The sequence below is a fragment of the Labrus bergylta genome, chromosome 8 (assembly GCF_963930695.1).
Source record: "Labrus bergylta chromosome 8, fLabBer1.1, whole genome shotgun sequence".
In the NCBI taxonomy this organism is placed as follows: Eukaryota; Metazoa; Chordata; class Actinopteri; order Labriformes; family Labridae; genus Labrus; species Labrus bergylta.
Window position 1 is genome coordinate 11,608,553 of NC_089202.1, and position 25,767 is coordinate 11,634,319.

Genomic DNA, 25,767 nt, shown 5'->3' on the forward strand with positions numbered 1-25,767 from the left:
TTGTCTTGGCGACGGACAAAGAGACCGATCGGGGTTCCCCCTCCTCTTCTCTGAGATCAGCTGCTGTGAGTGGGTCTATTGCATGTTTCCACTTCTCTTCCTCACCACCTTTACCTAGAAAACCCCCCACACACTCCTCCTCCAGCGGATGCTTCATGCGAGGGGCTACATTGAAACTCACAGTCCCCAGCAACAGGGGACTTCCCCATAGTAATGTTCATGTCTGTAAGTGTGTGTGCATGTGTACATGTGAGACTGTGGCTGTCTACTTCGTGGGGACTCCCAGATCTGCAGAATGAAGGGGAAGATGTAGGGTTTGTGTGTCTGCCTCTGTGTTTATCTCTAATTGTTTGCGCGTGTGTCTGTATGTTAGGCTTAGGAGGACTCAGGTGTCTTTTGTTTCAGTCTAATCCAGGAAGTTTGTCAGCAGGAGTGGAAGCCAGCAGGGTGCTTGGTTCACGCCTTACCTCCTGCAACTGACTGTTTTTAAATGGGTGTGATCAGCTCATCCTGATAGCTCAGTGGATGAAGACACTTTTTTAAAGCAGACATCTTAACTTGTTGTAAAAGCATTAACTACTAATGACCTTAACGATTGCTTTGCTCTATTTAAGTTTCCCATGAGTAATAACAGTTTCAACAGAAAATGAGCTGCAGAACACATGGTCCCAGAAACTAAAACAGCAAAATGGAAGTAAGCCATCTTTGATTTTATTTTATTTCCACCTGTGTTTTCTTTACCGTGCCAGGTCAAAATAGCTTTACATTTACAAGTTTGAGGACTTGAATGAGTCTTTTCATTTCTGAATGGATTAGAATAATTTATGAACCCACAACAAGAAAACAGCTGCCTTTGGACTGTGTGTGTGTGTGTGTGCATATGTATTTGTGTTTCTGTGTATTTATGTTCTAATGGGACCTCTAATTAAAACTCCTGGAGTATCTGCAATCTGTCAGCACTGATCGATCGACCAAGAGACTGACAGCTTACTGTGTGTGTGTGTGTGTGTGTGTGTGTGTGTGTGTGTGTGTGTGTGTGTGTGTGTGTGTGTGCATATGCAAGTTTGAGTGTGTTCATGCTTGAAGCAAAGCTCTCTGTGCTTGGCATGTTATTTTACCCGTCATTCTGACATGTCACTGTTGTAGGGATAGGATTGGATACATATGCATTTGCACATACACAAACACAGCAGACACACACACACACAAACACAGCAGACACACACACACACACACACACACACACACAAACACAGCAGACACACACACACACTCTATAAAAATAGTGTGAATGGTCTTTTCCTGCTTGCTGATTGAATACAGAGACATCAGAAAACCCAACAGGAGTAAGAGGTGTCAGACAGAATCTTGTGAGATGACAGACACAGACACACACACACACAAATATGAAGTAATTTACCACTAGTGATGTTTCTAGTTGCCAGAACTTTTATTCTCTTAGAAATGTATAAATTTAAACGTCTGTGGAATGAAGATGTTTTTTTAAGGTTTATTTTGGGGCTTTATATGCCTTTATTTAAAGACAGTGGATACAGTCAGAAATTGGGGAGAGAGTGGGGAATGACAGGCAGGAAAAGAAGCCACAGGTTGGATTTAAACCTGGGCTGTCCACTTGGAGGATTCCAGCCTCCCTTTATGGGGTGCAGGCAGTAACCACTAGATTACCGGTGCCCCTGAAGATAATGTGTTTTGATATGGACCATGTATAGTGTATAGTCTGAACTTTACTCTGGCTAACTCTTTCTCCTCTCTTTCTCACGCACACAGATTGAGCCGTTTATAATTTCACACCACAATTACTATCAATCACCTGCCTGTCTGAGACAGAGAGAGAGAGAGAGAGAGAGAGAGAGAGAGAGATAGTTTGTATGTGTGTGTGAGTGATGGCAGTGACAGTATAGACGGCATGTGCTGTGAAATGTCACTGTGGCGATCGATGGTGTTTAACAAGGCTGGAGGCTGATCTGGACCTCATGCTAACATGAAGCTCTTCTCTCCTCCCTCCTACCCATCCTCCTAATCCCCCTCTGCTGAGAGCCCAAGGGTCCCACGGGAGAGAGAGACAGGGCCTTTTACCTGTCAAGAGGCTTTTGTGTCCAGACCAGACACATGCACACACACACACACACACACACACACACACACACAGACACACACACACACACACACACACACACACACTCACACTCAGACTCACACACTCACACTCACACACACACACACACACAGTGTAAATTCATCTCAAATTTTCAATTTTGTTGACTTTCGAGTGGTCTTGAAACACAGTCATTTTTAATTAAAAAAATCAGAACTAAGGACAAAGTCAGACAAGATGATCAGAACTAGTTTATGATTTCAAAGTGCTGAACAGAAAATCCAGTGAACCAAAGAGAAAGAAAAAAAATAAAAATTGAAAAGGAAACTCAAACCAAAGGACATTGAAAAACAACAACTTTTTTCTTTTTTTTGTTTCTCTTCTTCAAAAAACAATGCACAACTCGTACCACAATATTTGAAAAAGCTAAAAACACTTCAAAATATTAGTTTTGTATATATATATTTATATTTATATCTATATAATTTGATATTTTCATATGTCAAACTGCTGCCGTGAGTGTGTGAGTGGGTGGTGGAGGCCAGGGGAGATCCCCACATAGAGCCGCAGTCTGGGACACAAACACAAGTGGAGCTGTTTTGACGGGCTATGGCTGCTCTGGACACACCATGCATATGATCCTGACTTCTCTAAGCGTACACACAAAGACAGGTTGTCCTCCACTCTCTCACACGGCCTCCATCACATTAGAAACAAATAGAAAAAGAGCATGACTGCGGAATGTTTCACCCCTGGACGTACAGCTTTCTGTCGAGCACCCTCCTCTCCCCAGACTCACCCGCCGTCATCTAGGGGAGCAGGTTCGGGTGTGTGTCTGTGCTTCTAGCCCTTCTCAGGGAATAAGTGCTTCAAAAGCCAATTTACATGTCCATCTTTAAACCTCTGTACCCCTACACGACCTATGATTTAAAAACAAGTTAATAATAATAAAAAACATAAAAGAGCAAGTTCAAGTCTGTGTGACTCAGTCATCAATCGTTAGTGCACAGTTTCTCCTCTGCTGTCTAAAACCAGGCAGAGACTGTCTCTCTTTGTTTTAGCTACCGACAGTAAAGAACTTTTTACTAAAATAATTTAGAGTTTAAAATTAAACCGGTTCTTCTCCATCTTTTCCTTTTTGTCGTGAGATAGCACTTAAGAAATTGCACTTGGAATCAAGAGCTCAACTCAACAGCCATTTCCATGTGTTTATGAAGTATGTGTTTCTGCACGTCTGCGCAGTACGACATCTGACTTTTCACTGTCAAAAGAACAAATATTTCCTTCTCTTTAAGAGGAACTGGAATACACAGCAACTTGTGCTTTACTGGGATGTCTTCAGATCTGAAAACAGTCATTCACGCTGACACCTCCCCTTTCCCTCTTTCCTCCAAAGAAGTCCTAAGACTGCATGAGCCAGGCCAACACACAGATAAACAGGGCTAATTAACCATGGTGTTCTTTCTTTTTTTTTGCTGGGTGAGCAGACACCCAGACGGTGAGAGGACAGTAAAAAGGCCTTTTTCTTTCCATCGTCCATCTCAGCCTTGTTTTACTCCCCCACATGATGAAAACAGGATCACATAAAAAGTAATAAAGCATTCGAGTAATTGTCTCTACACTGGTGAAAAGCATTTAGTTGGTTTGTCCATTTGAGTGAAAACCATTCTTGATTGGTTTTCCTATTGAGTAGAAAGCATTTGATTGGCTCTCTCTGCTCAGCATCAGCCAGAGGGGAGTGTTTCGCTCTTTTGGATTTGTGCGCGTGCTCCTGCAGGGGGGGGGGCAGGATGTGACTTTGTTTTTCTCTGTATGGTCAGTCCAGAACCTTCAATAGGGCAGAGTGTCCAAGAACCTGTCAATCAAGGGAGGGGGCGGTACCAGGTCCTCCAGCTTCAGGTAGAAGATCCGTTGAAGGCCCTGGGTCCTTTGGGAACGTAGCTCCGCCCTTACACCCAGAATACGACTCAGAGGGGGAGTGGCCTTGGAGGAGGAAGAAGAAGAAGGACTGCAGCCCAGGTGGTCTCTGAGACAACAAATGACTTTATTCTGCAGCTCCTCCACCCGCTTTGAGTCCTTCAGACCTGGGACTTGCTCTGTGAACAGACAGAAAAATTATGAGAATAATTGATAAAACAGAGAAAAATATGTCACATGAAACAAGAAATACACACTCAGACACAAACACAAATACATCATTCAACTGAAAGAGCATTAGCTACATCTTCTTTTATATTGAATTCCGCCTCATTACCCTGTATGGCTAATGTCCTTAACAGGCCTTAACCTGTCTCACCAACTACAGATCAATACACAGTCTAACCTAATAAGCCTTCTTCACACTGTGCACCCACACATATATAAACATTTGCACAGACACACACAGACAGACACACACACACACACACACACACACACAAACACACACACACACACACACACACACACACACACACACACACACACACACACACACACACACACACACACACACACAAATTGTCCCAGCAATTTAAGACACTGACAGACACAAAAGTGCTCAACAATTAGCTGATTATTCGGCCATGTGAGCAGCCAAATGAAATTAGAAACACGCATGCACACAGACACACACACACACACACTCCACTGCCCTTAGCAACTCCAGTGGCACCCATACCAGGCTTAATGTGACACTAACTCATTCTGCAGAGAACAGGGTGTCCAACCACACATATATACACACACACACACACACACACACACACACACACACACACACACACACACACACACACAACACAGGCACACACACATGCCGGTCGGTGCTGCAGGGAGGCTGTCACTAAGACCAGTCTCACTTTGAGGTATCCATTATCTGAAGCTTGTTTATTGTTTGTTTATGTGCCTCTTTGTTTGTTCTGTGTTTGCTGCAGCAGAGTCACTCCAGCCCTCCTTTCACTGCCGCTTTCAGAGCCCTCACTCCCCCCTCTCCCTGCTCCTCTTGTCCCTTCTTTCTCTATGTGCGCGGGCTCCTGGGGAGGGATCGATGGCTGCCTTTCTGCACAGGCCACTCTGAAAATGGTCGATCGCCCGGCAGCTCTGGCGGCTCTGTCCTGGCTGCGCGTTGTGTGCTTTGCCGAGGTGGCAGAACGCCACTGCGAACACCGCAGACGCCATTCCAGAGCTGCGCTCCATGGTGGGCTGGTCGATCAGGCACAGAGTTAAGTGCTCCCCCAGAGAGAGAGGACAGGCTTGGAGGGCTTAGACAGAGGAAGAGAAGGTGGAAGAAGAGGAGGAGGTAGCGGAGGGGGGTTAGGATGAAGTGAGGAAGCTGAGCGTACGGGGGAGGGAGTTTTATCCATTACACATTATAAACAGATTTGACGTGTGAAAAATAAAATATGAATACCTAATTGCACGTGTATTGTCCCCAACCATAGGCTACTTTTGTAATTGCCTTCAGTGCATTTTAAAATGTAGTTCACAGAAGACTTCTGCCTCTTCTCAGGTGTGTTTTAGCACAGAATATTGTGGCTCTGCTTCCATTTTTCACAGATTCATGCTGATTAGAGGGCCAGGTGTGAGGCAGGTGCAGCAGGTGCTTCTGGGTATCGAGTTCTTGTTTCAGGCAGAGATGTGTGAGAACACACATGCACAAGTGTGTCTTTCAGCGCATGTGTGACGTCTGGGGATGAATCCACCTGATCGCTGTCAGATTGAATCATCCACTGGTAAAGCTTTGGACAAGGGAAAGAAGCTTTGTGTGTGTGTGTGTGTGTGTGTGTGTGTGTGTGTGTGTGTGTGTGTGTGTTTGTATGGATTTGTCTCCATACATTCACACAACAGCAGAACATTATGTTGTTCCTTGGTTGTGTGTGTGATGGAGAGGGCCAGCTGACTTTTTTGTCATGTCATATGTATTTGTTTTTGAGGTCTGTTCACTGACGTGTCAGACTTTTTTTTTGTTTTTACCTGTGAGCAGTACAAGTGCGGCCAGGCAGGCGAAGGCGGAGGCGTCCAAGTTTAGGCTCTGGAGGTGAGTGGAGAAGTCCCGGATGGAGTCAAGCCATTCTCCAAACCCCCGAAGGCACTGGAACCTGTGCAGCACCGAGCCGTTACAGAACACGAGTTTATCCTCTGACAGCATGGACCTGAGACACAGAGAGAAAAGGGGACTCTGGTTAGACCTCTCTAATGAAACACTGCGCTTTCCCTCCTGTATTGTGAATATGGCTTGAGATACCAGGGCAAGGAAACAATTACAATAAAAACAATGAGAAAACCTGGCAGTATGTACATGCACACACGAATGGGACACACATCAAACACAGGCATGCAGCTGATTAAGGCTGTGTTTTCTAAATTATAGCATTTTAAAACATTCCTGTGTTTCCTTTCAGGAGGTTGGGGTGAAGGGTTAGAGCAGAGGGCTGGTCTTGTGTGAGTGTGTCTGTGTGTGTGTGTGTGTGTGTGTGTGTGTGTGTGTGTGTGTGTGTGTGTGTGTTTGCAGATAGGTAAATTGTGGCTTTAATGTGCCCAGGCTGTGGTGTGCTGTGGAAACACAAAGCCTTAATGAGGAAATGAAAAGCCTTCTCAGATGTATTTAACCATCAGTTACTCACGACACACAACATCCTGCTCCTTTACTATAGAGAAGAGGAGGGAGAACAAACCGAGAATGACGGAGAGCTTTGCCTCATCTCTAATAGCGCCGAAAAGCAATGTGGCCTTCATCAGAGAGCCTTTAAAGTGTTTAGTAGTGTTTATATATCTAGAAGACAACAAATGGTTGAAGGAAGAAAATAGAGCTCATAAATGCAGGGCAACGACAGAAGTTGTGTGAGCGAGGGGGAAAGAAGGTGAAACTTCAAATTACGCCCTGCATGACTTTTGGTTGGACAGTTATAAGGATAGGATTTAACAACGTTTTTCTTATTATGATACTAAAGTTTAACAGAAGTACACATCCAACCTCAGGGATAAAATGATCACACACAACGTACCAATCATACATACTAAACAATACTGTTCTCAGTAAACAAGTTTCATTTAATTACCCCCTAAGTTTCAGTAATTTATGATTCAGACAGTGTTTTAAAGTTGTGGTATATTCTGAATCTGAATCTCATATATTCACCAAAAACAAAAAGTCTTTAAATCCATTTATGCATCCATGATATGTGGTTGGTTTAGAATCATCTCTTACTATTTAATTTTAAATGCACCTCTTCAAATAGAAAACAACATATTAAGTCATATAAACCTGTAATTCATCATAATATGAAGCGAGGGAGTCTTAGCTGCAAAGGTCTGCATCATCTTTTTAGGTTAATATCCTGTTTTGTGGTTAGTCGTCTAATAACAATACTAAGCATCAAGTGTCTGATTAAAGTACATGAGCAAATCTACACAGACAGACAGGCAGACACATGCACGCACGCACACACACACACGCACGCACACACAGCTGGATGTCTGCCACTCATTCCACTCACCCCTGACTACACTGTCACCACGGTAATCAACCAATGACCACAGAAACTGAGTGGTAACGGGGTGCTTACAGCAATGTCGGCCCACAAGAGCGGAGCAAATTTACTCTACACACACCGAGTACTTGCTCTCTTTCACACACACATACACACACACACAGACAGACACACACTTATGCAGACTAAAACAGGCATATGCCAGCACAGGGGTTTGCAAGCATCTGAGTTCAACATGGGGTCAGCACGAGGTTGCTTCAACAACGAGATCAGAAAGTGGATTGCATCCGTCTGCTCTCACAGAAGATAGACAAAGTAAGACAGAGATGCGTTTGTGTGTTTTTTGCATGCCGTGGGAGGTTGGCCGATTAGATGAAGGGCAGTGTGTGCGTGTGTTCGAAAACAGGCCCAATCTGAGTGCACAGTTTAGTGTGAGTCAGAGTCCCCCTCCTGCTGGGACTGTGATGCCACCACCCAGTCCTCTACCCACCCTGCACCTGGACTTACATCGGGAGGAGGAGAGAAAGTTAAGACTCAACATCACAGTGTGCGTGCGTGTGTGTGTGAGTAAGTGTGCCTGTGGTTGTGTGACTGTGTTGGTTTTCTGCCCTGGACAACAGCACAGACAAAAGGATGAGCTTGTAGGCCCAGCCCCCCTCCTCCTCATAAATTTAACCAGCCGCATGCCTTACAAGAGCAGACCGGTAACCACTGGTGACACTAGAGCATAGATGGGCACTGGCAGTCACAATGGCACCACAGGTATGTACAAGGAAGACACACAAGTACTCACATACTCATCACTAGAATCATGAGGTGAAAGAAGCAAATTCCTTTTTTATTCCTGTCAGCTGAATTAAGAATGTATTTCCTCCCATAATGTCCCTCTTCGGTCCGTCAGCTGACCGGTTTTCAGATGGAATTGATTCCATCAATTCACAGTTCACAATGTAAGCACAGTTTTAGCCCGCAGAACACACACAGAGCTCTCTGTGCGTCAGATATCAGACGAATGGAGTAGAGCGGAACTCTGTGGGTGTAGCTGCTGTCATAGCTACAGACTTCATTCATAATTTTGGTTCATATGGCGATTACTCAGCTTCAGTCCTCCTACTCTGGAGATACACCAACACAGCAGCACACAACCTCGGCCTTCACAGTAACACATAGAAATGTAATGGCGAAAGATAAAATCAGCCTCCAGTTTGAAGTTGATGATATAGTTGTGAGAGTGCTTTTTTTAATATTAAGGAACACAACGACTAAAATGTGTGCGCATAGATGTGGAAAGTCAACATTTTCATCCATCTAACCCACACTGGAAACTACCCTTCTTACCTGTGAGCTAGCCGCAGGACAAACAGCTCCAGGAAGGCAGAGTCTATGAGGAGGTTCTGATCATCACGCTGAAGCTCGGAGAACCCGGGAAGCCGTTCCGCCCAGCATCGCGTGGTCTCCATCGAGACGGTGAGCAGTCTGTAGAAGAGCTGGATGTGCTCTGCATCTGAGGAGGAAGAGGGAGGGTCGGCAGCACTGAACTGTAGGAAGAGATGAAGAAAAATGACTGAACTGAGTGTTGAAAAAAAAGCCAAATTTTCACTTCACACATGCAACTCTGTAACATAAAATTGAAGTTTTGATTTTTTTGGCAGTACCTGGCTGTAGTCGAGGTCCCGGGGCGTGCAGTGGGAATAAGCCCTGAGCAGAGCGGACAGCAGGCTGAGGGGAGGAGAGGGAGGAGACGCTTCTGTCTGCAGGGGGCTCTTTGGTTTGGAAGGCAGACGGCCTCGTCGCCCCTTCAAGCTATCTGTGCGTACCACTGTAAGACGGGGAAAGAAGCAGACAACAGGCCACAATGTGGAAGTTGTTCAACCTGATCTGGTTATATACATGCAGCATGCACAAAGAGGCCCTTTTCTCAAACTGCTTGTTATCTGCATCTTATCGCTGAAGAATTATGACTGAAGGGAACCCTCCAACATTCTTACAATTTTTTAAAAAACATGGGAGGAGAGCAGCCAGCAGATGGCAGTGGAGCAGTTCTACAGGCTACAGACGTGTTCAATGGAAAAAGAGCGTGTGCTTTAGGTGAGTGTATATGCATGTGAGACAGGTAAGAAACAGGGGGCATCATGTTGCAACAGTCTAACTTGATGACACAAATATAGAGATGTAAACTGTAAGACGTTTTGAGCAGGATGGACACACCTTTGGCTCTCTGTCAAAACTTTAAAAACTACTAGATCAAGGTGTTTTCTAAGGTGTGGGCACTTGTGGTGTGTTTTTCTTTCTTTTCTTTTACTGTCTGCCTCTACCAAGCAAAGGATAAGTTACGGCTCATGAATGTGCGTGATGCTGCCACAGGTTTGGCAGACAAAACTTGTCCCACTGTCTGTTTCGATACTTTTCTGAGTAGCCTACCAGGTGTGTGTCTCTCTTACCTTCCTTCACCATGCCGACACTCAGACACTTCTGGAAGCGGCAGTACTGGCAGCGGTTGCGTCTCCTCTTGTCCACAGGGCAGTTCTTACTGGCCAGGCAGACATACTTTGCGTTTTTCTGCACAGTGCGCTGAGGAGAGAAGAAACAGGCATACCGATAATCAGCCTCCGAAAAACAATCATCCACCTAATATTTGATTTGTTTAATTCAATTTGTGTTTTTTTTTCTTCCCCATCAAAGACCAAAAGCAGAAGCTCGCAGGTCAGATTTTAATTACGCTCTGAAAGGCGGCGGTGACATCAGTATAATTAGATGAAATTAATTTCCCAACAAGCCTCGCCTGCAGGAGGGACAATTTTATTAGCGCCGGAGCCGACAATGGAGGGACCAAGCGCGTGGCGTGCGGAAGTGGCTCCCGCGAGACAGGAGGACAGCGTCCGAAAGAGCTGCCTGATCAGATTGTTTCTGCTCGCGGGTCAGCTCGTGGCATCTTCGGGGCCTCGCGCATGGCGCCTCTCTCAATGGGTCCCTCGGGAGCTGTTTTCTACTCGGGAGCTCGCGCGATTATTACTGACCTTATTAAATTGAAATCAGAAACGGGCCGCGTGCGCTTCCCGCGTGCGCTTCCCGCGTGGATAAAAGACAATAATAACAGAGGTGGCTTGTGAATACTAGCGAGTGCGCGCGCGCGCCAATGAACCAAAGAGTAAAGTAAGCTCCCCTACACCTTAAAGTTGAATAATGACTTAGTGAAAAGTTTCCTGAGCTGAATAAGAGGCATTTTAGGAGTCATTCAATGGCTGCAGGATAAGCCTTTATAAAGAAGTCTGGCTATCTAATTAACAGACCACACAGCTGTAACATCAGTGCTTCTGTGTCTAATCTTTACAGACGTGTGGGACAAAAAGATTTAACTTCTTGGACAAGCATTTGCCTGGTGTAAATAGCCTACTGTTTTAATGAAGTTGTCACATTCACAAAATATATTTTTTAGACCTAATGACTTTATAATTACTGTCGTTTGCCAAGTGTTTCTTTTTTTTACACTCTGTCAGTGTCATCCTGTGACTCCAGTGGTCCAGTCGGCAGACCAAACTGTAAACTAAACATAGGCTACGGAACCCACGGAAAGTGTCGCGGCTTCTCCTCTTCTTTAACGCCTCTAAAACACATCAAAACAAATAAATCCAATTAGCATCCCCTCGCGCCACACATGCCCGTGCCCCCGGGAGACCAATAACACACCAATTATTCCATATGCTCCGGCGCGAGTGCGGAACTAGCGCGTAATGGGCGACTGTGCCGGATGAGAGTCGTTGCCATGGCACCGCAGCTCGCCGTGAATGTCTGCCTCTCGTCCCTTCAATGGTCAGTGACCCGTGCGCGCGGGGATAAGTTAGTTATGGTCATTAATGTGGTCGAGGGAAAATATCATCCGTTTAGTGAGAGTTTAAAGCTAGGCTACATGAAAGACAGAGCTGAAGCATGCTAAGATTTATTTACATCTCTACAGCCCTGCACCAAAGCTAGTACAAAGTTAAAAACTTATTTTTAACCCTATCGGAATCACACTTATTTCTGTCAGCTTTTTGAATTAAGCGAAGCATTTAATGGTCATTGTGAGACCTTTTTTCTTAGGTCTCAACAACAGTTTTTATTTTATTTTTCTGCAGAATACTGAATCACAAGGTGAAATATGTGAAGGTTGAGTGAACCCTTGTGGTTTAGGGGGGAGTTCTTGCACTCAGTGAGCTCAGGGCCTGATTTATAAGATAACTGCTTACAATAAAAGCCTTTCTTTCAAACGATCAATTAAGCTTCTGATGAATTAAGCTGTTATGAGTGAGTGCTGGCCTGTCTCCTGCTGTGTGTGTGTGTGTGTGTGTGTGTGTGTGTGTGTGTGTGTGTGTGTGTGTGTGTGTATGTTTGGGCTCTTGTGACTTTGCTTTCCAGTAACGCTGATCATGACTGGCGTCTCAGAAGAGACACTATATATCAGGGCTCTGATACTCATCAATGGGAACTCTTCTTCCATATGTGCCCATACACACACACACACACACACACACACACACACACACACACACACACAAAGATTGAATTATCTTAACATGATTAACAAATCTGTAGATTCGTATATCTGTACATTGCCTACATGTACAGTGACCCTATAAGAGTTTAAATACGTATAAGCACGTGTGTGAGGTTCTTCCACTTTGCCTGAATTTATGTTATGTCTTGAAATGTATTTTGATGTTTGTGGCTGATTTTTATTACGAGGTCATACAACATTTTTCACATTGTTGTGTCAGAAGCTGCAATTTTAGACACCAAATTTATGTGCTGGCAAAGATTAAATAAAAATGTTCAGTTAAACATTGAGAGAGACGCTCGTTCATAAATCAACACACACACTCATGCAGAAACTCATATGCTGGGGGTGCTATGGGAGCTGGATGGAGTCATGCAGAGGCAGACATGTAACATGTACTAATAGCCTCAGCTTAAATGAAAAGCCTTTAGGGACTGTGTTCCCCCTTCTCCTCCTTATGTCTCCTCTATCTACTCCTCTCCTCTTCGCACTATTCTGGGGCGATAAGCCTTTCTCCCTCTCTCTATATCTGTCTGCAGAGAAAGTGCGAGAAAATTTTAAAGTAAAAAAACATGCAAGCTAGTTTTATTGTTATTTTAACAAAAAAATGGTCCTAACTATAAAGGCTGATTAAAAGTGCTCAGGCATTCACAAACACTGAGGTAAGTGTTTGTATGGGGGTTTATCTGGTTCTTGAAATAATGAATTAGTCAACTTAGACGTGTTACATGTGGTGCTTTAGGTATCAAAGTTAGATGTAAGTTACTTTTATTTTTAATTTGCAGTCTCTCACCTCTATAGATGCACTTCCTATGACTTGCATGCTGTCAAGAAATGACAAATAAAAACTGTGTGCAATGAACTCAGTGTGTTCCCTGGTAAAAGCAATGCTAATGTAACCCACTGCCAAGGACAGTGAGTGACCCATTTTTTATGTTTTGTATTTTACTAACAGCTGTATCGAGTAGTTTTTATTCCAATTGTGAAAAGGTTCATTCAGTTAATGGAAACCAGTGAATGGACTACATTATTTTGAAAAAATAATAAAAACTGCAGAAATAAGTTTAAGATGTAAAATTTATTCTGTGGAAATGTGTCTAAAATTCCACTAATCAAATACGATTAATTTACAGCAAGAATCCACAATGGTTTAATGTGTAATACATTTTTAGGGATAATTAAATATAATCAGGAACACATTTTTAATGCATAATAGAACCAACAGGATAATTGAAGTAATGGACCTGATAATATGAATATAGAAATAAGCAGGTACGTGGAAATAATTTTTCAGTTTTTTTTTACTGTTGCATCCTGAATTCAGCACACTGACTAACATGTTCATGCTTCTCTCAGATTATGTGGTTGTGTGCATATGATGTGTGTGCATGGTTGGTTGCATCTGCACGTGTGTAAAGGAAACATGGCGAGGTCTGACAGGCTGTGTGGCTTCTGAGCGCTGCAGCGAGCAGACAGCCCGCGGCCTGCTGCCACCAGACGCTGCTTTCATTAATTACTAAATAAAAACAAATTGTGAAACTAATTGAAAGGAAGGATAATTCATTTCTGTCTACCAGAGGCATTATTCAATTACCTCTGTGTTTGCTCCCTCCTTATCCCTATCTCTTCATTGTGCTCTCTTGTCTCATGCCACCAATAGAAAGCTTAACAAGTGTGTCAAGAAAACATTTCAATTGGAAAACAGTGCAAATAAATGACTCCAGTGTCACTGGGTGTGAATTCACTGTAATATGAATGAAGTTTTGAAACACATGCAAGTTTCTTGTGATATTTGTTATTGTGTAAAAAAGAGAAGTATGTGTGACTAAAAGCTGTCTAATGGATGCTGATCTATGAGTTATGTGTGTGAGCTTATGTGCAGTAAACGGGATGTTTAAAGTGTTAAAATGAATCACATGACGGACCAAATCTGACTCATTTTGTCCTGAGTGTCGTGTCAGTGAATTGTGGTTAATTTTGTGGCCACTGATTAAATACAAACAAAGCTGTAAGGGTACATTTTAAGGAGGATTCCTGATTCCATGATTTTGCCCATTTTTCTGAGTGAGATTGTGTTTTTATAATCCAAAACACTCACACAGGCCACGCATAAACACACACTGGTTTCCACTCTATAGCTGGAAGAGAAGAACCCTGTGGGTGTGTTGAGCTCTCATAATGACTCTAAATATGATTTTGAGACTGAACTGTTTCATATTAGTTGTGTAATTCAGGTTACAGCAAGTCCATGGGTACTTGGTGATATCATAAGGTGGAATGTGTGGAATTATAAATGTGATGTGTGTGCTTTTGGTTGTGTGTTTGAAAAGGACTGGAGGACAGATGTCAGGAATAAGAGGATTGATACTCTAAAACTTCCAGATCAACTGATATTTGTAACATAACAGCGGGAGGACAGAGGCATTGTCGGTGTTTTAAGCTCTTTAAGAAACAAACCAAATACTTAAAATAATAACAAATATGGTCATTGTTTGTGAATAGTCTTTACCTTGAAGAAGCCCTTGCAGCCTTCACAGGTGCGTACGCCGTAGTGCTGGCAGGCCGCATTGTCGCCACACACCGCACAGGTGCCCTCTCCTGGGGGGCCGCGCTGGGGAGGCGAGGGCAGGCCGTCTCCTAGCAGAGGGCCACAGGGCCCAAGAGCCAGGGAGCGGAAGGCAAGGCTGCTGCCCCCGGCACCACGGTGAAGCTGGTACATGGGCTGCTCCAGGGGCGGACCGTGAGGATGGGAGACCGAGGAAGAGGAGGAGGAGGAAGAGGATGAGGTGCGAACAAGTCCTCCACCCAGACCCTCGTAGCCGCCGATACTGCTGCCGCTGTGGGGTGGCGAGTGCTGATAGAAATGTGGAAACCGGGGGGATTTTAGACCGCCTGTCTCCAGGCTGGAGCCCATGGAGTGGGAGTGTGACGGAGGGGCAAGGGGGTGCTCCTCCCACAGGAAGGAGGTGCCGGGCTGGGGTGGCAGGGATGGTGTCGTCGGGGTGGAGGGTGGGGACTGTTTAAAGTACATGGTGGAGGACATGGCCTCCAGGGGCGGAGCGGTCGGGTAGCTCTCCTCCTCCTTCTTGATGGTGGTCCTGTGAGGAGGCATCTGATACAGGCACGACGACTTGGGCTCATAGCTCCCCTCCACAAACACGTTGAAGCTGGGGAGGGAGGTGGTGGCGGCCGCAGCAGAGATGTCCCCGCCACCAAGGTCAAGCTTGGTGTAGTCAGAGGTCATGAGGTCAGAGCTGTAGCTGTCGCCCTGGTAACCAAAGGACTGGCCTGAGTAGGCTGAGCCTGGAGGGACGGGCCCGTACTGAGCCTGCACACAGGGCATGTCTGCCAGGGAGACAGAACACACACACACATTAGAGCTGCGTGGCACATCAGACCACAAACATTTCAGTCAAAAAGCATTTTTGTGTGTTAGTAGAGTTCAGCCTTACGGCAACAATCATTGGTCAGAGAGAAAAGTTTACGGAGTTGATTTAACCACTGATTAAAGCAGAAAAGCAGAACTTACAGAACAAGGTAAGAGGAACAATCTGACAGTAAATTTATAGGACACAAGCGGACTCTATTTGCAGCTCATGCACACAAGGCTCATGCTAAACAGAGTCCACAATTTGACAGTAGATATCACTGCACAGCTCTATTGGAACAGGCAGTTTTAAGGTGTCTGAGATTTCACAATGTTATAAAACTTTTCTGAATGCACCTTTCAAGGTCTTTATGAAAAACGTTGAACAATTTTTTCCATTTGCTGCCATTTACTCAATTTCCTGCTTTAACACTTCTTGGACTCCAATGAATAAGTAGAGGAGAATTTTTTGGAGCACGCACACACAACCTCAGACTTCCACAGTTAGTTCAGTTAGAGAAGCTGCATATCATCCGTGCGCTGTTCTGAGGCCAAGCAGTCAAAGCAAAGATCCAATCCATTCTACAAACTGAGATGCTTGTGACTAAAGTGTGTGTGTGTGTGTGTGTGTGTGTGTGTGTGTGTGTGTGTGTATGTGTATGTGTGTGTGTGTGTCAGGGAGAGAAAGAGTGTGTGTCAGCACTCTGGTTAGTCAGATGGCAAAGCAGATGAGATAACATTAAACAATAATGGAACCCCATGGTGGTGCTGGATGCCTACTGAACACACACACACACACACACACACACACACACACACGCACGCACACACACACACACACACACGCACACACACGCGCGCACACACACACACACACACACACACACACACACACACACACACACTCACTGATATTTCCTCTACCTGCTGCAGACGTCGGTATGTCTTCAGTACCCTCCTTGATTTAATTCAGTTACAGTCACAGCAGCGCGTACACATGTCTTATCAAACCCCTTACGTAATTCACTCCACCTGCGTCTCGGTGAGTAAATCTGTGTGTGTTCAAGGCATGAGTGTCAGCGCAGCCAGGTTTTTGGGGTGTTTGCTACTAGTCGCTCTCGAGAGCGGAACTGTCAACACATTGACGCTCAGCATGCGCGAGCTCTGCCGTAATCACCCTCGTCCCTCGCGCGTCATGTTTGTTTAGTCAAATACGGGACATGTCGGTCCTGCTGTTGTTCGGCCACACAGAAATACCGTCATCCACTCAGACTCGGCTTGGGAATGACTATTTTCTTGTTTCTTGAGTTTATAAAAACTTGAAACAAGTCCCATTAGGCAACTTCGAAACATCCTCAAGTTTATCCCTTCTTAAATAAGGCTAACAACAATACACGTTTTTTTCCTTCTACATCCTGCAACGTTTAGTTAGCCGTGCATACCAAATACAGACATGGAGGAGGAAAACAATTGAATAGCTATTTTCACAATTAAATTATAGCCTACCAGTGGGGAAGAGAGCGTTTTGGCTTTTAGAGGCTCGAAAAGGTGACTTAAAACGTAAAGAAAAGAACAAACAAACAAAAAACACGAGATGCACCTAACTATTCTGTTATTTATTAATTTCTTTACTGAACATTTCTGTGCAGACCTAAATTTGGTCTTTTTTGTGTTTTAATAAACAAGGTGAAAAAAAGCTATCCTCTCAGACTGGACTTGGTGGGAAATGTATGTTCTACAATATTTTACAAGACATAAGTATTAATGTTCAGGTGGTTTTTAATTCACTCTTAAGCCTATCAGACATTGTGTTTACACACAGACCTGTAGTGTATCACTCAGTGGGAAAATCAAACTGCCTTTTTTAAATTGAGGATATGAGTCAAGCTGAGGGTTTACGATTACTTGACGTCATCGATTTTTTTTTTTCTCCTACAAGTGACCAGCTCGTCAACCCACGTGGAAAAACACATATGCAGCATTATTGGTGTCATGGGGTTTTTAGTGGGCTACACCTAAAGAACTGATTAAACATCAGAGAAGAAGAAAAAAAGAGACAGAGAAAGAGAGAGAGGGGGGGTACAGTGGTGAACTTTGTGGCTTTTCGTGCTGTGTCAGTAGGTTAAGCCTCAGGTCAATGGTGGGCATTAGTGTGTGTGTGCAGTGTGGGGGGTTTACTTAATGCACGCACACGCACACACACGCACACACACACGCGCACACGCACACACACGCGCGCACACACACACACACACACACACACACACACACACACACACACACACACACACCTTTAAATAAAGAGGTTTTCAGTTGAGTTGATGTTCCTGATAAGAGATGAAAGACATAAGACAAATGTAGTGGCATACTGTCAACATACACTTGACAGCTGGAAGTTTCTGCCATTTGTATGGACTGTGATGTTTGTCTCTGTGTGTATCAGGTGAGGAAAGACACACTCACACACCCACACATATATATTTTCATCACTTAGGATGTTCAAGATGTCAACATAGCCTGTATATGCTCATTCTGCCAATAACATGCACCCTCATCCTGAGAGGAACCTGAAAAACCACTTGTGCCTCTGCAAACGTCTCATCCTCTTTGCTGCTTCACTTTTTGGTGGTGTGCCTAGCCATCACTCTGTAACACACACACTCACCCATGCTCACAAGCGTGCACTCTTGTCACACACTCCTGAGTACAAATATAACTGTATCAGTGGAGCATCTTTTTTTTTTATACCACTTAAGCAAATCTTTAGGGAGCTTTCTACACCACAACACCACCATTAGATTGTATTTATTATACATTCATGCAAGCAGCTGTTTGTGTGTGTTTGTGTATGTGCAGGCAATAGGACAGACAACCCAAGCAGAGTCAGACACAGGTGGTGCAGCAAAGTGAGGCAAAGGAAAACAGTCTCTAACCTCGAGGTGTGCATTTCAACTGGACAAACTGCAGCTGTTCCAATAACTGAGCGCGCTTGTTCATTGTCAGAATGCCATAGATCTAACAAATAAAAACATGAAGGTGCACACATAAATACAACAGCAAAATATATTTATTTCATTAGATAAATTAATTGACATCAGCGGCTTGACACAAATACAAACACAAAGCACAAATATAGCCTACTTATAGCCGATGTTTAAAATTTTTATTTAAACTTATTTTGGCGGGATTGATATGTCCTATTTAACCTTATTATTTAATGAAATAATAGACAACTGAAATAGTCCTATTCAAGTTCTAAATGAAATTATATATTAAAAGAAAAATCTGAAACACTACATATCGCAAAAAGTCGTTCTGTTTTTGCCATAAAAGCTTTAAGAGGCTGTTAAGTGATTAGGGTCTGTATACTAAGGTGTGCCTTATGTCTTCTATTTCTGAGCGTTTTTCTAATGATTGAAATGTCAACACAGTCAGCACTTGCCTGCCAGAACACAACACACACACACACACACACACACACACACACACACACACACACACACACACACACACACACACACACACACACACACACACACACACACACACACACACACACACACACACACACACACGGGCACACGAACTGAGACTCACGCGGCCATGAGAAAAAAAACACCAGCAGCATGTTCATGAACCTTTATAATCCGTAATGATTTGCTATTACATGTTAATTCAATAGAGATCAAAACGGAAAATGACTTAAAATATGGCATATTATCCACTTTAAATTCCGTGTTTATTCTTGATTTTAGACTTTTAGAGGCTTTAGTGCACTTTAAAAAAAAAAAAAAAAAAAAAAAAAAATGTGCCCGAAAACGGATCTTAGTTATATTTAGCCTATACTCCAAAGGCATCGTCTTGGAAAGAAAGAAAGTCGAAGAAGAAAGAAAGAAAGAAAGAAAGAAAGAAAGAAAGAAAGAAAGAAAGAAAGGAAGACAGAAATAATTGATACTTTCAATGAAGGGCTGGAGTGTGTACCTGGTGAAAGAGCCTCGCGCTGAATGGTGCTGGGTGTCCGGGGTTGAGGGGTGGTGTGGCTGCGGCCGGAGGACTCGGTGGGCGTCGCAGAAGAAGTGTTCGATCGCCTAGGCTCCGAGCTCGACTGGGCGCGCTCTTCCGAACCTATGTCCGGAGGAGAGATTTCTTGGTTTAGACAGTGATTTGGGGGCATGCAGCATAAAAAAATGTGTATACCAACATCACCGCTCAGCGATCAGTCTATCAAAATAAAAACGATCGGGCACCAAGAGGCAGAAGGTATAGGTTGATTTTTTTATAATAAAAATATTCTCCAAAACTTGTCCGGAATATTTTAAGTGAGATTTGACTTTCAACATTCTTTACATCTTTCTAAAATACCACATATTTTGTCACAATTAAAAAAACAACAACAGAAGAATAAAAACTTTTACACAATCTACAGTTTTGTAAAAGTGAAAGTGTTATCTGAGATATAAAGTTGGGATGAAAACAGTCAGATTAAAGATGAAAGGGCATGCAAACCACCGTGCGCACAGCTGAACAAGCAACAAAACGAGATGCAGGTCCCCACAAAGAAATAAATCATTGCAGATATTCATGCCATTTGAGAGAAAAACGACGTAGAAGGAATGTTTTCCAATAAAAATATAACATGAGCCATGAGTTAGACAATACATATAACACTACTGAGGAGTTTAGATCGTATCCAGACTTGTGCTTACGTGGGCGATAAGTTTCATTCTAACACTAAGCTGCTCTCAGTCCGTTTTGAATTTAATTTTGCGTCATAAAAGAAAATGCAACCAGACCAAAAACTGTACAAAACTTCATGAAAATACAGACCTACAAAAGTGACCACTTTTAAAAACGCAGTGTGAGCAAGTGCATCCAGCCCATCGCTTTTCTTGCCTCTGATCAGGATAGTATTCGCTCGCTCAGGGTTCATCCAGAGGGAGAGATCAGTAAAGAACTTTGGGATAGTCGGAACTGTGCGCCCTGCGCCTTCGACTCCTTCTTTCTGCAGCAAGGCGCACTGTGGCCGAAAGATTTCAAGGCCCAGAGCGCCCCCTTTCTGTCACACAGCCTCTTTTATACTCTCTCTCTCTCTCTCTCTCTCTCTCTCTCTCTCTCTCTCTGTCTCTCTCTCTCTCTCTCTCTCTCTCTCTGAGATACGGTCAAGACACCAGTCTATCGTCCAGTATGCATCTCAGTACTTTGTGTTGACAAGCCACAGCTCCCATTACCTGTCATAGCACCTGCAGCCTGCTATCGCCTCTTATCTTTGTGTCAACAACATTCGTCCACTTAGTGTTAAGCATGCAGCCACTTTTCTTCAAACTCTCACTATCTCCAAATCAATTCTAAGATGTAACATTGAACCTGCAGGAACTCTTTTGATGGTTCCTTGGTAAGGATACGGCTTTTATACAAATGTAATGCATCACAAAGCTCCCAAACACTCTGGGAATGAAGAAGTACTTAGTGGTTTTATAGCTAACAGCAGACAATATAATATATTCTTTGATAAAAGCATGAATAACTTTTTTTCTTACATAAACTTAAAGAGTTTGATGCGTAAATGCGGTCTTGCCCAAACCACTGTGCAGGGTTAAAAGAGTGATGACATTCGCTGTGAAACTGTATTTTCTGCTTAATGAGACAATCAGTCTGTGTTTTCCCTAAATGAGCACACGGCTCCATTCTCGCTTTCTTCTTCTCAGGCCGAGCCGGTCAGTGGGGCTCTGGCCCTGCGCGCACCGGTAACCAAGAGAACGAAATAAGAGCTGCAAAGCACGCTCCCCGGAGCGCCGGTAGCCCCCTCGCACCAATAGCCCCGGACAGCGCGGAGGCTTCAAGCAAACAGAGACAGAGAAAAGAGAGAACATAAAGGAGAGAGCAGAGAAATATATGAGTACTGTAAATCAGCCCTAAGAGGGAGACTGTCAGAAGCGCCTGAGTGCGCGTCTGCGTGCGCGCGTAAACCTGGGTTTGTGTGAAAGGCAGAAAGGTAAAATCAGCATTTACAGCAGTGTGGAATTCTTTCTTGTATCACAGTTTAGCAGCTGCTACAAAGCCCACTTGTCACGAAATGTCTCCAGGATATAGGAAATTTCACAGAAGGCTCCATAAATTGGTTGCGGCTTCACGGTGAATGGATAGGGTGTTCGTCTTTCGATAGATCGGAGGAAATGCCATTTTCCTCACAGAGACACAAGAGTGTGAGAATACTGACATTTGCGAGTGGACAGCTCAGGCTTTATTCATTATAGAGTTTGGATTTACACCCTATGATTCTTAAATCCTAACATGGGATGTGCCAAGAGCCAAACAGAGTTGATAATCATAATGCTACACGGGTTAATCTGTCAAAAAAGTACAGCAGTACTTAAGGACGTTCACTGTCTTTGACATAAAGAGAAGCACGCCCACTTATTCCCCAAAACAGACACATCATGTAGCCTAAATCATATACACCGTCCATTAAAAACACATTCAAACCACAAAATCCACAATGATGAGGTGAAAAACAACACATGGCGTGAAATCAAAGAGCTTTAACTCTGTCTCTCGCTGTCAGCTCCAGCCTGAATGTAGGTTAGACTATTCTCTAGACCATTAGTGCTTCTGACTCCACTATTCATTGTGTGACTCTGAGGCATCTCATTTCCATGACAACCAGAATGGATATGATACCTTGTTCCCAGCACAAATTAAATTCAAAATCAGCTTTATTTGCTCCCGGAGAGAGAAAGAAAACACACACACACACAAACGCGCGGACTAAATATGAGCAGCTGTACACGTGTTGGAGCGAAACATATCAACAGGTTGGACTCCCGAAGTTGAACATACTAGACACAAATTGTGATATTTAAGTATAAATACAACACAACAAGTGGTTAAAGACCTGCATATGGAAAAGATAGGACTAGACTTCTCATTCATTCATTCATTCATTCTTTCATTCATAGTTTTCTTACCTGTCTGCTGTGGCGGTTCCGTCTTTACATGTGGTAATAACCTCGCATAAAGTATCCTATTTCCATCCAGAATAATCACAACGAGTCGAAGAAATAAAGAAAAATAGTTTAAAAGCTATCAACAGTGTTGCTGGAGGAACGTGACGCATCGGCGAGAAATAAAAGTTTCTTGCTCTCCTTACTTTCTCTTAAGTTAGCGAAGTAGTTAAAAAATAAAAACTCCCAGGTAAAGGAGTTGGTCTGCGTCCGTTCTCGTGAGACGCGAGTGTGTCATGAAGTGCTGCTGGGTGCTTTGCAAAGTGTGGAGTTGTAACGCAGCTTTGTTTATGTGCGCCGTCTGAGGCGGAGAAAGTCAAATAGTGCATTTATGTGGGCTCTCTTCCACCTAGAGCGGCTGGTATGCGATACGTCAATGTGACGCCATGGGAGAGGTGACGTCACTCAAAGTAGAGCTCCCTCTCTCTCTCTCTCTCTCTCTCTCTCTCTCTCTCTCTCTCTCTCTTTCTCTCTCCGTACAGTACCAGAAACATAAGCCTCGCGCTCCGTGCCAGAGAGAGAGAGGTGGAGAGAGGATCAGAGAAAGCGAGCGGGAGGGACGGTTGGTTTGATGGTTAAAGGGGAAGAAGCAGAGGGGGATCCTGGAGGCGAGCTAGGTCGATACCTGGTTATCGTGTGGTCTGCACCCCATGCATTTCCAGGGTGTTTTAGTCCACATTTTACTCTAATCATTATTATTGAGAGCCAGAGTTTAAAACTTATTTTTTAAATGCATTTGAAAAACTTGAATTGTCTTTCATTAGTGACAAATTTAAAAACAACAACTTTAATGTCAGATAATATTGAAACCACAGGCCTTAGCCTTAAATCAGGTTATTAAGTCAATGAAGGACTTTGAGGGTATTCTATTTAAGCATATCTAAGTTACAGTTACTGTTACAGACATGCTGATTGGTAATAATTGGAAACAGCTTTCAGTCCTATATTTCTAGGAACAGCTAGGGCATTCAGAACATGTGCCATGAAATCTCAGACCTCCAGGGATAAAAACACATGTGACTGCATAGATAAATTATCATTTAAATATACCCTCTTGATTGACATTGTAACATTTGTTAAAGCGGTCTTACTTTCTATTCTTTCTTCCAACCGTTAAAGAGTGAACACCTGACAGTACAGGCGAGCATACAGCAGGGTGGCTATAGCATCCTGCTTTGATAATCCTGGCTACATTATGTTTGATTCTTTTTCAAATCTCTCATGTACTCCTTCTCTGTTTCATGTTTACCATCTTTTGATAATTAGAATACTACTGGGTCGACCTAATTCAAACCCTATGATTTTTAAGAAGTGCTCTGATGCAAGATGCTATAATATTTTTTGTTTGTTGTTGCATTTTTCTGATGTGACAACAAGAGAGGGCTAATGCTTGGCTTTATTAATAATAATAATAATAATAATAATAATAATAATAATAATAATAATAATAAAATTAATGATAATAATAACTCTTAATTACAGAGCCCTTTTTAAAATCAACTTACAAAGTGCTCTACAAGGACAGCAATTAAAAGTGCATTAATTACATCAATGTGTTTTGAATAAGTCTGTAAAGAGGTTCAATATGGAGCCTTTGCCTCCAGGCTGTAAATCTGCCATAATGTGTCATTTTGTTTTGACACAGACTATTGAGCAGTGCAACTAACTCTTATCAGCTGATAGAAACTTGACCTATGTTTATCAAGTGTCTAAGTCAATTCAAATAACTAACCTAGTCCAGTGTGAGGTTAAAAATATATTTAGTTTGATCATCAGATTATATTATTTTACATATCTTCTCATTACAGATTAAATCATTAATGTAACCCCCCCTAAACCAGACCACAGTGTTCTGTCTTTAAAACTTATTTTAAGAAAGTCTTTTACAAGTACAAATTCAGTTGGATTATAAAGTTATAAAGGTTTTTTTTTCAATCTAAAAGTATAAACTAAATGCTGATGGTGTGTGTACAATGGGTATTTTTTTCTCCATAGAAAAAAAGTGATTTGCTCTCTGTAAGGAAAAATATTCAAAATGTTATAAGTAACCTTTAGAGAAATCCTGAAAAAAAAGTCAATTTAACTAGAATCTCTGCATTCTGGGGTTAATCAGATATGTTCATTCAAGAGAGGAACTACTATAACAACCAGGTAAGGCAAACTGCCCGGTCGACAGCATATAAGGAGACGCCGCAGACTCCCAGTGTACACATCAAGCAAAGAATTAAAAAGGGCCACCGGAGCCTCCGAGCACAATAACTCCCAGCAGCCAATCAAGAGGCGCGTCCTCTTCGGTCAACGTCCTAATTTTGACCAATGACGAGCTCCAGGAGGTGGGGGAAGCCTTGACGCACTAGGCTCGTGATTGACGCAAGCCTAGTTGCTAAATTTAGCGCCTGGCGAGCTCCACACTGGCGAACGGAGGTAGAATGAGATAGCAGAGAGCCCATTCATTGTGCTGGGGCGGGCCCGACTATTTTAGCGTTGTGATTGTGATCCAGCCAAGCCAAATATAGTCGTAGACAGGTATTTTTAGCTGGAAAGCGTGTCCCCGTTTTCATTCGGCTAAGAAAACCTGGGCAATATAGAAAACAGTGTCAAATGAACTACGACTACAGAGCTGATACACATGTTAACCTGACACTAGATAGTAGCCTCGTTGTTAGTTTTACAGTCAGCTGTTGCCGTCAGAGAGAAGCACATGTGGGAGCTTTCGAGAGTAAATGTGACCGCCACAGGTTCCCTCTCTGCCCGGGGACAATGTTGGAAAAGCGGGGAAAGACAAAACCCCCCCAAAAAAACCCATAGGCTCGTCAAGCAGACACAGAGCAGGTTTGTGAATGTGTTGGTTTTTGAAGCTTATCATAGCAGCACTGTTTCCCCTTCACCAGCTTGAGCGTTTACATCTGTAACGCCGGCGGAGAACAGACACTGTTGCCCGACCACTCATTTGTTTCTGCTACAGGGGGAAATTCGTTGCGTCGTAAAGTTCCAAGCAAAAGTCCCCTTTTGGAAAAAAAAAAAACAACAACAAAGAAAATATGTGGCAAGAAGCTATCTTACACGCCATACGCTCTCACGTTAGACTAATATTTACACGTCCGTCCGACCTGGGGAAACCCCTCTCTCCCCTGAGCCACTCACACGTGCTCTCTGACCTGCAGGAGAGGAAGCCATGCATTGTCTGATACGTGTGTATGCAATGAAAATAAAAGCCCTCTACCCCATTAAAACAAACATGGACTCAAATGCTCCCAGATTATTGTATTTAGCACAAC

At 43.3% G+C, this 25,767-nt stretch overlaps 1 protein-coding gene across 3 annotated transcripts; it reads right to left on the reverse strand.

The window, feature by feature from the left end:
• Positions 1 to 2,354: 2,354 nt before the first annotated feature.
• On the reverse strand, positions 2,355 to 22,867 carry nr4a3 (nuclear receptor subfamily 4, group A, member 3). Of its 3 annotated transcripts, XM_065958078.1 has the most exons (9): positions 22,454 to 22,867; positions 19,470 to 19,613; positions 18,422 to 18,503; positions 14,631 to 15,466; positions 10,029 to 10,158; positions 9,243 to 9,406; positions 8,926 to 9,125; positions 6,071 to 6,249; positions 2,355 to 4,212 (listed from the first exon to the last, which is right to left on the reverse strand). In XM_065958078.1, the coding sequence occupies exons 3-9, from the start codon at positions 18,483 to 18,485 to the stop codon at positions 3,947 to 3,949; spliced, it is 1,839 nt and encodes a 612-aa protein (XP_065814150.1). In that variant the 5' UTR covers positions 18,486 to 18,503; positions 19,470 to 19,613; positions 22,454 to 22,867; the 3' UTR covers positions 2,355 to 3,946. The 3 variants fall into 3 exon arrangements, with proteins under 3 accessions (XP_065814150.1, XP_020507560.1, XP_020507562.1); XM_020651904.3 differs by lacking the exons at positions 18,422 to 18,503; positions 22,454 to 22,867 and adding an exon at positions 20,316 to 20,584; XM_020651906.3 differs by lacking the exons at positions 18,422 to 18,503; positions 19,470 to 19,613; positions 22,454 to 22,867 and adding an exon at positions 16,413 to 18,402.
• Between the last annotated feature and the right edge of the window lie 2,900 nt (positions 22,868 to 25,767).

Bases quoted from the DNA above. Each gene is read 5' to 3' on its own strand.
- nr4a3 (XM_020651904.3), bottom strand. From the start codon at position 20,418: ATGAACCCTGAGCGAGCGAATACTATCCTGATCAGAGGCAAGAAAAGC. The intron at 15,467-19,469 runs GTACACACTCCA...TCTCCCTGGCAG, and splicing joins GCGCGAGGCTCTTTCACCAG to ACATGCCCTGTGTGCAGGCT. The intron at 10,159-14,630 runs GTAAAGACTATT...TTCTCTCCTCAG, and splicing joins GCTGCAAGGGCTTCTTCAAG to CGCACTGTGCAGAAAAACGC.